Source organism: Thamnophis sirtalis, unplaced genomic scaffold, assembly GCF_051295495.1.
Source record: "Thamnophis sirtalis isolate CommonGarterSnake01/CBP01778 unplaced genomic scaffold, rThaSir2_p1.2 scaffold_5, whole genome shotgun sequence".
In the NCBI taxonomy this organism is placed as follows: Eukaryota; Metazoa; Chordata; class Lepidosauria; order Squamata; family Natricidae; genus Thamnophis; species Thamnophis sirtalis.
In genome coordinates, this window is record NW_028261385.1 from 2,638,831 (window position 1) to 2,652,919 (window position 14,089).

A 14,089-nucleotide genomic window follows, 5' to 3' on the forward strand; every position below is an offset into this window, starting at 1 on the left:
TCCTCTCACTGAAGCTCTTGCCACACTCCAGACATTATGAGGTTTTTCTCCTGTGTGGATCCTTTGATGTGTATAAAGGCTGCTCCTCTCACTGAAGCTCTTGCCACACTCCAGACATTTATGAGGTTTTTCTCCTGTGTGGATCCTTTGATGTCTATAAAGGCTGCTCCTCTCACTGAAGCTCTTTCCACACTCCAGACATTTATGAGGATTTTCTCCTGAATGGACCTTTAGATGCTTTCGTAGATACACATTTCTCTTGAAGAATTTTTCACATTCCGGGCACTGATATCTCTCTTCTTCCTCCTGGATCCTTTGGGGATTCCGGGGTCTTCCGAAGGACCCTCCGCCCTCCAGGCCCGTCTCGGCGTCTCCGCCCGTTTCCTCCTCCCCGCATCGCCCTCCAGGCAGCCGCCTTTCCCGGACTCCCGCTGGGCTCATCCCTCCTGCAGCTCCGGAGCCCCCGGCCTTTCCCCGCCGTCTCCCGGGGCTCCTCCGTCCTCCTGCAGGGGAGAAAGAGAGGCGGGTCACGGCGGCGTCCCCCTCACCGCAGGAGAGGCCCAGGCCGAGGCCTCCCCTCCCGAGGACCCGAAGGAGACCCTCACAGGCTGCCACTCCGTCCCAGCAGACTCTACTTACTTCCGGTTTCTCCGCCTCCGAAGCGAACCGCTCCCTCCGTCAGCTCTCTGGTTCCGAAAGGGAAGGCGCTCCATATACCAGCCCCTCCTTCCTGCGAAGCCCCGCCTTCTCCTCTCCAGGCACCGCCTCCTTGATGTTCCCCCAAAGGAGAGAAAGGGACCCGCTAGAACAGTTCGGTTCTCAGCCTTCCTGATGTCGTTCGACACGGTTCCTCCTGCGGCGGTGACCCCCAAGCGCCAAATTGGGCTCCAGCCTTCCTTCGCCGCCACGTTCCTTTCTTTTATTTCTTCTCCGCGCCTGGTTTTCCGCCTCAGCAACGGCCCCTCTCGGCCTCCGTAGCTTCGCCCACCAACCTCCTTCGCTGGGTGGGAGCTGCTTTCCCAGCGTCCTCTGCGCTTGCGCGTCTGTCCCCACTCCGGCCCCTCCTTTCGCCCCGCCCCCAGCCAGCCACACGGACAGGCGGAGGGAGGGGCGGGGATTCGGTGGGAGGAGCCGCGGTGGCCCCGCCCCTCCCGCCGCCCCTTCCCTTTGGGCGCGGGAGGCTCCTGGCGGGGGCGGCGGAGCTTCGCCCCGGGAGCTGAAGGGGAGGCTCCGAAGGGAAGGTCTCGGGCGACCCCGGGGAAAAGGCCCTTCCACCCCCAGGAGGAGAACCGCCGGGCAAGGAGCCGAGCAGCCGAAGGGATCCCGGGAAGGGATGGAGCTCAGCCCGAGGGGATCCCGGGAGGCCATTGGGAGACAAGGGAGACAAGGAGGGACGGGGGAATCCACTGGAATGCCAGGGATCCCAAGGGGGGATCGGGAACCAGGTGGAAAGAAGCGGATCCCAGGAGGGGATCCCCCCCCACCACTGTTCCCTGTAAGGTGCGCGCCGCCCAGTGGCTTTTGTGAGACGCCTTCCAGGGAGCCTTGGGGCGGAGCAGAGGAGACAACTCTGTGCTCCGAGGACCGAGCAGCCTGCGAAGGAGGCAACAGGAGGGAAGCGGGCAAAGACCAGGAAGGGGGCGGCTGGGAGTTGGGTGGATGAGAGGAGCCCCCATCCCAGGGGAGGAAACCGTCTTGGACCAACAATGGCTGCAACGGTGAGGAGGGAGGAAGGGGGGGGTGCAAATGCCCAGCTGTCCGCAAGGCATCGAAATCCTCCCGTTCCCCCCAATCCTGTCCGAGCTGAAGAAGCTCTGTGCAAAACCCCCCTTGGTTCCCGCCTTGCCTGGGCTCAAAACCGCAGCCTTGAAACGAGGCTCAGCGTAAGGCGGAGGAAGGAAGGCGTTTTCCTTCTGGGGAAAGAGCTGGAGGCCGGGAGGAAGAGCCAAACGGGACCCTGGCTATCTCCCCCCCCCTCCCACCTCCTCGCTTCCAGGAACTCCCCGCAACCCCCCGCCCCACAAGAGAGACCTCAGCGCCGCCCCGAGGGACAGGAGGGGTCCCGGGCGCCCGCCCGAATAGGGAGGCCTTTTGCACCTGCGACCGGAGCCCCTAGTTTGCGTTCAGCGACTGAAAGGATCGTCCAAATCCGCCCAGGACAACTCCGCCTTCTGTCCGTAAAGTTTGGGGGAGAGGAAAGAGCGCCGGGTTCCTTTGCGCGCCTTCCAGGGCCCCGGAGGAGGAAGAACCGAGGTCGGATCCTCCGAGGAGGGAAAAGGGGATCCTCCGCAATCTCTTCCGAGGGGAAGGAAGGGGGGTGTTTCAGCCTCTTCCTTCGATTTCCAGCCGCGTTGGGGGAATGCAAATGTATTCTTGCCTTTATAACCAGAGGGGAGACCGAAGAAAAGGGAGGGAAAGGGAAAGGATCCCGAGCGGGTCCCTCCCGCCGGGCGGCCAAAGGATGAAGGTTCAAGCGGGACCCAAACTCCCGGGGGACCATTTCCACTCGCTCTCTCCGGGATCCAGGCTGGCTTTCTGCGCCCACCGTCGCCCAGACTGTGGCATCCCTTCTAGACCGCGCTACGGACTTCCCGAGGCCAACGTCCCAGAGGAAGGAGCGGGAGCCCTGCAGCCTTGGCGTCCTCTCCCTCCTTTCCATTCTTCTGTCACTTTCTCTCTCCTTCCCCTTCTCTCTCCTCTTTGTCTCTTTCACCCTCTTTCTCTTTGTCTCTCTTTCTCCTTCTTTCCCACTCTTCTGTCACTTTCTCTCTTCTCTCTCCTCTTTGTCTCTTTCTGTCTCTTTCACCCTCTTTCTCTTTGTCTCTCTTTCTCTCTCCTTCTTTCCCACTCTTCTGTCACTTTCTCTGTCCTTCTCTCTCCTCTTTGTCTCTTTCTGTCTCTTTCACCCTCTTTCTCTTTGTCTCTCTTTCTCTCTCCTTCTTTCCCACTCTTCTGTCACTTTCTCTGTCCTTCTCTCTCCTCTTTGTCTCTTTCTGTCTCTTTCACCCTCTTTCTCTTTGTCTCTCTTTCTCTCTCCTTCTTTCCCACTCTTCTGTCACTTTCTCTGTCCTTCTCTCTCCTCTTTGTCTCTTTCTGTCTCTTTCACCCTCTTTCTCTTTGTCTCTCTTTCTCTCTCCTTCTTTCCCACTCTTCTGTCACTTTCTCTGTCCTTCTCTGTCTCTTTCTGTCTCTCTTCCCTCTTTTTTTCTTCCTCTCTCCACTCTTTTATCACTTTCTCTCTACCGCCCAACCTGTCCCCATACTTATCTTCGATTGACCATGTTTGCAATAATTTACCTTCTTTCTTAAATAGGCACAGTTCCCTTACTGGATCCCTCAAGCTCACTCAAACACACACACACACACACAGACACACACACACACACACCATTTTTCTCCATTCCAATTCGGATCCTATAAATCAATTGCTCTGTGAAGCATCTGTGAAAAAAATTCAGGTGCTCAGGCATGAAAATGTGCTGCTCAAATACTATACTTTTCCGCACACACTGAAAAAAAATTAGAGGGAACATTGGCCAGGTCCCAAGACAGGACCCCCACAGCCTGCCCTCTTGATGCCCCCTGGCCCCCCAAACAACCTCCCTACCTGAGGCTCCTGCTCAGAATCCACACCTGCCTCTCTCAGGGCGGGGCAGCCCAGAGCCCCTGAGCTGAGGTGGCCCCTCTGAGCAGCCGGGCTCCCTGCAGGACACGGAGGAGCCCTCAGCCTCGGCTTGGAAGGCTGGTGGGAGGCAGAAACGGTTCCACCACAAAACCGCACTCGATTAAACCGCGCCCGACTAAACCACATCGCTGACGTCATCAACAGGGCGACAACAGCGCGGAGACAGAAGCACGCTGTAAACCCTAAACCTAACCCCCCTAAACCTAACCCTAACCCTAACCCTAACCCTAACCCTTAACCTAACCCTAACCCTAATCCTAACCCTTAACCTAACCCTAAACCTAACCCTAATCCTAACCCTTAACCTAACCCTAACCCTAACCCCCCTTAACCTAACCCTAAACCTAACCCTAAACCTAACCCTTAACCTAACCCTAACCCTAACCCTTAACCTAACCCTAAACCTAACCCTTAACCTAACCCTAACCCTTAACCTAACCCTAAACCTAACCCTTACTTTAAGTTGAATCGGCTTGCTTTCAAAGCGCTATTTAAAGCCCTTCTTTCTCCGCGCTGGCTGTTGTCGCCCTGTTGATGACGTCAGCGACGCAGTTTAATTGGGCGCGGTTTTGACGGGTCACGGGCAGAAACACCTGCACTGACTAGGTGGGGAGCCACGTCAAGGCAAGCTAGGCAGGGCGCAGGGGCCCATTTCAGAGAAGGGGAAACTGAGCTACATGCCTGCAGATCTTGCTAAGCCCAATAGCAGAGGAGGCGGGTGGGGTTACTGGAGAGAAAGAGATGCAGGTGGAAATAATCATAGTCTTAGCAAATCCTTTCCACTGCCCTATAGCCCCCTGTAGCCCACAAGGGCAAGAAATTAGGTTGCAATCCAATAGGTTGCAACCTAATGGCTGATCAATCAATTGTCAATTTAATGGGTTTATATACCGTCCAATCCCAGGGGGGACTCAGGGTGGCTTACAAGTATGAATAAAATAAAATAACATACAGGGGAAGAATGTAAAATAATACAAACATTTTAAAAACACAACATACATCTAGGTTAATTGGGGGTTGACCTGATTTGAGTCAGCAACCCCAGGCCTGCCGGAACAGCCTTTTGGAAGGCTGCAAGGGTGGGGAGGGTCCGGATCTCTGTTGGTAACTCATTCCACAGAGCCAGAGCAGCAACAGAAAATTGTCCGGCATTCCCCCGACCAGAATCGCAAGAATGTTCAAGAATAAATCAGAAAAGTGTTGGAAATGTCACCAGATACCTGGCTCATACTACCACATGTGGTGGACTTGCACTGAAGCCAAAAGATACTGGACTAAAATCCACATGTGGTTGGAGAAAATGATACACAAACAAATAGACTTTAAACCAGAGATCTTTTTATTGGGAATTTTACCAGAAACCTACAACAAAGACTTAAAATATTTGATTGTAAATGTGTTAACAGCAGCCAGAATTGTATTTGCAAAAAACTGGAAAAATGAAACAATACCAAAAGAGGAAGAAATCATTCGAAAAATAATGGACTGTGCCGAAATGAGTAAATTGACATTTGAAATTAGAGAGCAAGAGGATGAACAATTTTATAAGATATGGGACTTGTTTTATCAATGGCTAAGGGAAAAAAAAACAAAATCTTGGAAATGAAAAATGATACACTTATGTCTTAATTGGAAAAAGTAAATGATGATATAATTATGATGTGAAATAATTCAACAATGATATAAGGAAGTACTAATATAAGGTCTGGTGATATAATGTATAAGGTTAAGAACTTACTATAATAATATTTCGCTGCTGATAAGGCAATTCTAATAGGGGAACAAATGAAAACTGGTATATACAGGCAGCGATGCCTTGTTGAACAATGAAGGAATAAGATCTCTGTTTGAAGGTATGAAATGCAAGATTAACAATGAATAGAAGTATATTCCCTGGGGGAAAACAATGCTAATGTTAACTGAATATATATGGTAGAAGGAAAATGAGACCTTTAGTTACATTAGAGGAAATATCTGAGATGGTAAACATTATTTGAAGATGTAGATGTTAAAACAACCGTAATCAAACGACATGTTGCATGTGATGATGTTTTTTTTTTTTCCTCTTTTCTTTTCCATTCCTTTTTGGATTATTATTTTTTTTGCCCTTTTTGGCCTCCCCCTCCTCCCCCTACCCCTTTTTTCCTTTTTTTTTTCTTCTCTCTCTCCCTTGTTTTATTTTGTTGTTTTTTGTTTCTTAAACCCTAGCTTATTGTGGTGCTTATTAAATATACAATAGAGAGATACGGGATGTATAAACTTAGTAGGGATGCACCTGTGATTAAACGACATATTGTATGTGAAGATGGGTTTTCCCTCCCCCCCCTTTTTCCTTTTCTTTCTTTTTTTTCCCCACCCTCTCCCTTTCCCATTGTTGTCTGTGTAATAAAAAATAAAAAATAATTTAAAAAAAAAGAAAAAGAAAATCACCTGTCGGCTGTGACCAGGGGGCCTTCGCCCAGGTTCGCCTGGTGCACCAGTTGCGGCCCTATTTGGATCGGGAGGCACTTCAAACGGTCACTCACGCCCTCGTCACCTCAAGACTTGACTACTGTAATGCGCTCTACATGGGGCTGCCCCTAAAAAGTGTTCGGAGACTACAATTAGTCCAGAATGCAGCCGCGCGAGCGATACTGGGTGTACCAAGATACACCCGCACTACACCTATCCTCCGTGAGCTGCACTGGCTCCCTATCGGTCTCCGAACACGATTCAAGGTGCTGGTTATTACTTTTAAAGCCCTACATGGCCTGGGACCCGGATATCTGCGAGACCGTCTTCTGCCGCATACCTCCCAACGGCCGATAAGATCGCACAGGGTGGGCCTTCTTCAGGTGCCGTCGGCCAGACAATGTCGGCTGGCGGCTCCCCGGGGGAGGGCCTTCTCTGTAGCCGCCCCGACCCTATGGAATGAACTACCCCCAGAGGAATTGGAATTGGAATTGATTTTATTTGTAGGCCGCCCTTTTCCCTGAGGGGACTCAGGGCGGCTCACAGAAACCAGGGAGAGGGGAATACAATACAATACAGTACTAAGACGACAACACATAATAAAATAATACGCAACATGCATACAACATTCGGGCGGGGTAATGGTCCTTATCCCCAGGCCTGACGGGCGAGCCAGTTCTTCAAGGCTGTGCGGAAGGCCTGGACGGTGGTGAGGGTACGGATCTCTACGGGGAGTTCGTTCCAAAGGGTCGGGGCCGCTACTGAGAAGGCCCTCCTCCTTGTGGTTGCCAGCCGACATTGGCTGGCCGATGGGATGCGGAGGAGGCCCAACCTATGAGATCTTATAGGCCGTAGGGAGGTAATTGGCAGAAGGCGGTCTCTCAAGTATCCAGATCCACTGCCATGTAGGGCTTTATGGGTGGTCAATAGCACCTTGAAGCGCATCCGGAGATCGACAGGTAGCCAGCGCAGCTCGCGGAGGATAGGTGTAATGCGGGTGAATCGGGGTGCACCCGCGATCACTCGCGCGGCTGCGTTCTGTACTAGCTGAAGTCGCCGGATGTTCCTCAAGGGCAGCCCCATGTAGAGCACATTGCAGTATTCCAGCCTAGAGATCACGAGGGCCCGAGTGACTGTTGTGAGAGCCTCCCGGTTCAGGTAGGGTCGCAACTGGCGCACCAGGCGTACCTGGGCGAATGCCCCCCTGGTCACAGCTGCTATATGATGGTCGAATGACAGCTGTGGATCCAGGAGGACTCCCAAGTTGCGAACCCTCTCTGAGGGGTGTAGAATTTGACCCCCCAGCCTGAGTGTTGGATTAATGGCCGAATTTTTGGGAGGAAAACACAACAGCCACTCGGTCTTTTCTGGGTTGAGCACAAGCTTGTTAATCCTCATCCAGTCCATGACGGCTTCGAGTCCCCGGTCCATTACGTCAACCGCTTCATTGATTTGGCACGGGGCGGACAGATACAATTGAGTATCGTCCGCATATTGATGGTATCTAATCCCGTGCCTACGGATGATCTCTCCCAGCGGTTTCATGTAAATGTTAAATAGTAGGGGGGATAAGACCGAACCCTGCGGCACCCCATATTTTAGGGGCCTTGGGGACGATCTCTGCCCTCCTACTAACACCGACTGCGACCTGTCCGAGAGGTAGGAGGAGAACCACCGTAACACGGTGCCTCCCACTCCCACCTCCCGCAGTCTTCGCAGAAGGATACCATGGTCGATGGTATCGAAAGCCGCTGAGAGGTCAAGGAGGACCAGGATGGAGGGATGTCCTTCATCTCTGGCTCTCCAGAGATCATCCATCAATGCGACCAAGGCGGTTTCAGTGCTGTAACCGGGTCTGAAGCCTGACTGGAAGGGGTCTAGATAGTCTGCTTCCTCCAAGGACCGTTTGAGCTGGAAGGCCACCACCTTCTCAACAACCTTCCCCAGAAAGGGGAGGTTGGAGACCGGGCGGTAGTTATTAAGGACAGCTGGATCAAGGGATGACTTCTTCAGGAGGGGTCTCACCACCGCCGCCTTCAGTGCGGCGGGGAAGTTCCCCTCCCGAAGGGAGGCGGTTACTACCGCCTGGATCCAGCCTCGTGTCACCTCACTGCAGTTAGAAACCAGCCATGAGGGACACGGATCCAAAGCACAGGTGGAGGAACTCACAGCTCTCATGGCCTTGTCCACATCCCCGGGGGTAACCTCCTGAAACTCAACCCAGAGCTGTTGAACTTGGTCCCTCTGAGTCTCGGCTGGAACTGCAGGTGTGGAGTCCAAGTCCGTCCGAAACCGAGCAATTTTGTCCGCTAAGAATTGGGCATATTCTTCAGCTCTGCCCTGCAAGGGTTCCCCCGCCTCCCTTTTGTTCAACAGGGAGCGGGTTATCCTAAACAGGGCGGCTGGACGGGACTCAGCGGACGCAACCAGGGAGGCTATATGTGATCTTTTAGCTGCCCTAAGTGCCCTAGTATATTCCCTGGTGCAGGTGGTTACCATTGCTCGGTTCGATGCGGACTTATCGGACCTCCAACGGTGCTCTAGGCATCTCCTCCGGCGCTTCATCTCCCGGAGCTCCTCGGTGAACCAAGGTGGTCTCCGGGATCCGCTGCCTCGGAGGGGCCGCAGTGGCGCAATCCGGTCGAGGGCCTCTGACGCTGCCGAGTGCCACGCAGCAGCCAGAGTCTCTACCGGACTGTGGGTGAGAGTATCAGGAATAACCCCAAGCTCTGTCTGGAACCTTACTGGCTCCATAAGACGCCTGGGGCGGAACCACCTGGTCGGTTCCTCCTCCCTACAGTGGGGGTTTGGCCTCCGGAAGTCGAGCCTCAGTAGGCAATGGTCTGACCACGACAGGGGTACGATGTCACTCCCCCTCAGACCAAGATCACACATCCACTGCTCCGAGAGAAATACAAGGTCAAGCATGTGTCCCGCCGAATGGGTTGGGCCTCGAATTACTTGAGTCAAGCCCATGGCTGTCATGGAAGCCATGAACTCCTGCGCCCCATCAGAGTTTTCACCGAGCGTCGGCAGATTAAAGTCCCCCAGGACCATCAGCCTAGGGAACTCAACTGCCAGCTCGGCTACTGACTCGAGGAGCGAGGGGAGGGCTGCTGCAACGCTGTTGGGAGGCAGGTACGTTAGCAGCAAACCCACTTGACCCTTGAGGTCCAACTTTAACAGCAAAGACTCACACCCGACAATCTCCGGAGCAGGGACCCTACGAGGAACTAACGACTCCCGGATAACAGCGGCCACACCCCCACCCCTTCCCTGGGCTCTCGGCTGATGCAGCACCTGAAATCCTTCTGGGCACAGTTCTACAAGGGGGACTCCTCCCTCTGGGCCCAGCCAGGTCTCAGTAATACATGCCAGGTCTGCCCTCTCGTCTAAAATTAAGTCCCGGACGAGAGGTGCTTTATGTACAACAGACCTGGCATTTAGCGACAACAGCCTGAGACCAGGGTCCTGATTACTTACACCATCTGGTCTTGGAGTGGGACTCCTAGGGCCGGAAGGAGGGATCTCTGTGATGTAGCGAACCCTCCTTCCCCGGTAATGGCCTGCCCTAGAGTCCCCGCCGTATCTGCCCCTCCCTGTCACGACCGCAATACCCCGACCCTCTCCCGTGTCTTTAGCCCCCTCAGCCACCCCCATAGCCCCCGCAACTCCCGGCAGGTCCTCCGAATCAAGCACACTCATTTATACACTCAAGCAGTCCCCACGTGATAATTAAAACACATAAAATACAAGAGTCATAGGGTAATAAAAAGTGGGATCATCCAATTCACACATTCAATCCCATGCACTCAGCATACCATTTAAAAGTTTGCGCAGCGTCCGTAGATCTTATAAAAGAGTATATATAGAAGGGGGAGTAGCCTTCGTCCCCTCTTATGTATTTGGGAAGGTCCCAAAAAGTCCAGGCGATTAGAAGAAATTGTTAAAGCTGTTAAAGTCCGATTTATCAATAGTGTCAGTAAAGGCAAAGTCTGGGCAGTTAAGATGGTTTCCCTTGGACGATAAAAGATAATATTAACCAGCTGGATGCAGTTAGTTCGTATGTGCAGAGGCCCGGCAGATGTAATTATGGCTATAATTGTAAGTGGAGTGTGTAGGTGGTAATTAAGAAGGCGGTAGAGGTGGAAAAAATGATGAAACCAGCCTAGAACTAGAGGAAGCGCCAGTAATGGCCACTGGAGGGGGCCAGAGGACCACATATGCTGCCTTTCCGGGGTAATGGTGTCCAATACAAGATGGTCTGGTAGACGGTTTTGCCTGACGTGGCACTCCTGAGGCAGCAACAGCAGCAGATGGTACCCAACACAATAAAAAGTTTGTTGTTGCAGACCTGGGATCACAATCCAGGAAGGTAGATGGTAAATAAAACGTTGCAAGGCCCAGTGAAAGCAGCAGTAGAACCCAAAGGAGATGTCGTACCAAGGGGAGAAAGAGCAGTCAACAGGGCCGCAATACAAAACAGTAGAATTGTGGTGGGGATAAAGACCAAGTCCTCCAGACCGAGCAGGCACTTCCATGCAGCTCCTTACCCTTTGATCAGGGCACGGATCAAGCTCCCCAGGGTAGCGGGGCAGCCTCTTGGGACAGCGGGGCCAAAGCCACCGCCGCTCATGCAACGCCGCCACCACCGCCACCCAGCTGTTCAAGAGGGAGCCGTCAATAGGGCCGTAATGCCAGGCACCAGGATTACGGTGAGGGTAGAAAAATAAACCTCCAAACCAAACAGGCACTTCAAAGTCCGGATCCAGCCTCCCAAGGCAGCGGGGCAGCCTCCTGAGGCAGCGGGGCCGAAGCCGCCGCCGCTCGCGCAACGCCGCCACCGCCGCCGCCCAGCTGATCGGAAGAAAAGTCACCGAGGGAGGTAACGCCGTCCCGGGGCCACCCGAAGGTAGCCCCCTCCTTAGAAAGTTACCTTCCCTGGAAGCCTGACAGCTGATCGTTTGCGAGGACCCCTCTGTTGTCATATTCGGGGTCCTCGTCGCCTGGAATTTTCCGCTGTTTCTTTTCGGTAGCCGGAGCGTTAGAGCTCGGCGGCCATTCCCGTTCTCGCGCATGCGCCCGGACCCTCCCCACTCTCATGGCCTTCCGAAAGGCTATCAAAACCTGGCTATTCCGGCAGGCCTCGGGCTGTTGACCTCTTGACCGAGGTCCAGCCCCGATTAGACTGGGTGCATGATGTGGTTTTTAAATTTGTTTTCCTCCGGTTTTTTTTAACTCTTCACTTTTTAAAATTTATTTTCTGTAAGCTGCCCGGAGTCCTTCGGGATTGGGCAGCCTATAAATTTATTAAATCAAATCAAATCAATTGTCCTCTGTTCAAAAATCCCAGGTCTTTCAGGAATCCCCCTCCCTCTGGTTCCATTGAGGATGACGTCCTACTTCTTAAATGAAGTTTGATTTCACTCCCCCTGCAGAAAAGCTGGTCCATTGTCCAAATCCATCCACCTGATGGGAAATTAAGCGGACAGCCCCTCTTCTGCTTCAAGGAATAATGTTGAGTAGAGACGTTTCCCTTTGGAAGAAGAGAAGCTGCCTTAGAGGGTTTGCTTCAGCAGCAATGCTGACTTCTCCGCCCGGCTCTCGTTTGCACTTGGAGAGAGGCGCCTTTTGAAAGCTCTTTCCTCAGGAACCCTGGCAGGAGGGAGACCCCCGGCTGCTGAGGGGCGCCCTGCCTCCTTTGTGGGGAGAGCAAGCCTGCCTTTAAACTGGGGGGGGGGGTGGGGGTGAGAAAGGAGGAGGGGGCACCAACTAAACCAGCCCACTGCTTGCTCCTGCCTGGTGCAGATGCTTACTGATTGAGGAGGGGTCTTTGCTCCAGCTGGACGCTCTTTCTCCATCCTTCTCAGAAAGCTCTCCCCCCCCAGCAGCCCCTCCCTTTTTCATTGTGCTGTTAACTTGGGGTGCTGTCGGGGGAGGGGTCTGCCAAGGGATGCTTTGTGCTCTGATGGCAACTGTGCAGTATTTGTATTTTTTAAAACCAATATAGTTATCCAAAACGACGGCTGTTGTGTTTCTTTCATTGGGAATGGGGGGGGGAGGGTTGCTTGGGTTGAGGTCCCCCATCCCACGTGGGGCTCCCCAGGGAGGCAGGGAGGGGGATCCCTCATCACGCTGCCTCTGCACACACAACCACACCTGTTGGGCTGCCGTCCCAGGCTGGAGGAGGCGGAAGGAAGGTGGCCTCCAGAGGACGGGAGAGACCCCAGACCTGATACCCCGTCAGTAGGGAAGAACTCCAACCTCACTGCTGACTTTTCTTGCCACCCTTGTCAAGTGAATCACTGCAATTTTAAGTGAGTAACGTGGTTGTTAAGTGAGCCTGGCTTCCCCATTGAATTTGCTTGTCGGAAGGTCGCCAAAGGGGATCTCGTGACCCCAGGACAGTGCGACCGTCGTAAATATGAACCCGTTACCCGGCATCTGGAGTTTGATCGCGTGACCGTGCGATGCAGTGGTCAGAAGCGGACAAATGGAAATGTCACTAAATGGTCGCTAAATGAACCGTTATAAAGTCCAGGACTCATCCGATGGGAGAGGAGAGTCGCTGAGCGTTGTGTAAAAGCAATTCGGTTCTTGGCTCTTTTCAACAACTTTGATGACTTCTGAGTTTCTTTGGTGCCGTAGATCAGCTTTGCTGGCTGAGGAACTCTGGGAGTTGAAGTCCAGAGGTCTTAAAGTTGCCAAGGTTGGAGGCCACCGCAGAAGATGAGACAAAAAACCCTCCCGACCTTTTTGCTTCTCAACAACATTTCAAGCTCTTTCTACACTTACAAAATCATCCTAATCATCCAAAATAAAAAAAACATCAGATTCATATTTTCTTCCAGCTTCGAGCAAAAAGCCCAGCAGCGATTTCCAACTCGAAACCAAATTAGAGACATTCTTTAAGTCAGTTTTGCCATTTCCACACCTCCCACTGGACACACAACTACACAAACGCCCAAGATTGTTTAAAGATGATTGTTTGGACAAACGGGGTAGGATACAAAACGCCACGTGCCAATACAGAAAGCGCAGCATGCACAAAGCCCCTCCCCGCCCCCCGCACGTGGGGAGGGAAAGTGGGCGGGGCAAAGGGTGGGGGGGGCTCCATGGAGGGCAAGGAGCGCTGCTGCCCCCCTCCCCTCCCGCCCGCCTTGCTCCCCATTTCAAGCAGCCTGAATGTTGGGAGGGTCTCCCGGGCATTTCCCACAGGCGGCCACTAGGGGTCAGGCGCTGCCCGGGCTGCCTTCGGAGGGGCGCCACAAAAGTTGCCTCCAAAGACGGAGGGAAAAGGGGGGGGGGGAGTCCGGGAGGCCCCCAAATCTGGAAGCGGCTGCCGGGGGAATCCTGGGAGTTGAAGTCCACCCATCGGGAAGGCTGCCCGCCAGAGCCTCGTCCCACCGGCGCTTCTCTCCCCTCCGGCCACAGGAGCCTCGCAGCCCCCCCCCCCCCCGGGGTCCGGCCAGGGCGGGGAGGGGGAGTCCGGACCCCCCTTCAAACCGTCACTAAGCGAATGGCTGGTGATAAGTCAAGGAGTGCCTGCATTTATTGGACTCCCCTTATTACTTGATGCATGGCTTAAAGTGGGGAAGAGACCGGTTGCTCCTTCCTCCTCCTCCTCCTCCTCTTTTCCCCATCACAACAGAGGGAGGGAGGGGTCCAAGGCCACCCAGCTGCCTTTCAGGGCTCCCGCAGGACTAGAACTCACCACCTCCCGAGTTTCTAAGGCTGCCCCTTAACCAGCGCCACGCAGGATCCCTTGGGCTGTGAAGGGGGGCTTTGTGGCTGGTTTTCTCCTGCTTTGGTCTCCCCCTGACCTGACTCTGCCACCGTCCTTGTCCCGAGAAGTCAGTCCTTCTTCCCCACCATTTGCAGAGGAAACCATGAGGGTGCAGGATTCTGACCCTTCCAAAATACGGCTCTCCAGGGGTCAGGATCCCTTCGACC

General features: G+C 53.6%; 1 protein-coding gene across 1 annotated transcript in view; it reads right to left on the reverse strand.

The window, feature by feature from the left end:
* The window catches only part of LOC148045258 (uncharacterized), a 56,166-nt gene that overhangs the window by 16,939 nt on the left and 25,138 nt on the right, over window positions 1-14,089 (reverse strand). Inside the window, exon 4 of the mRNA XM_087715239.1 lies at window positions 6,588-6,600. Within this exon, the coding sequence (XP_087571365.1) occupies window positions 6,588-6,600 (13 nt within the window). The remainder of the gene's footprint in view (window positions 1-6,587; window positions 6,601-14,089) is intronic.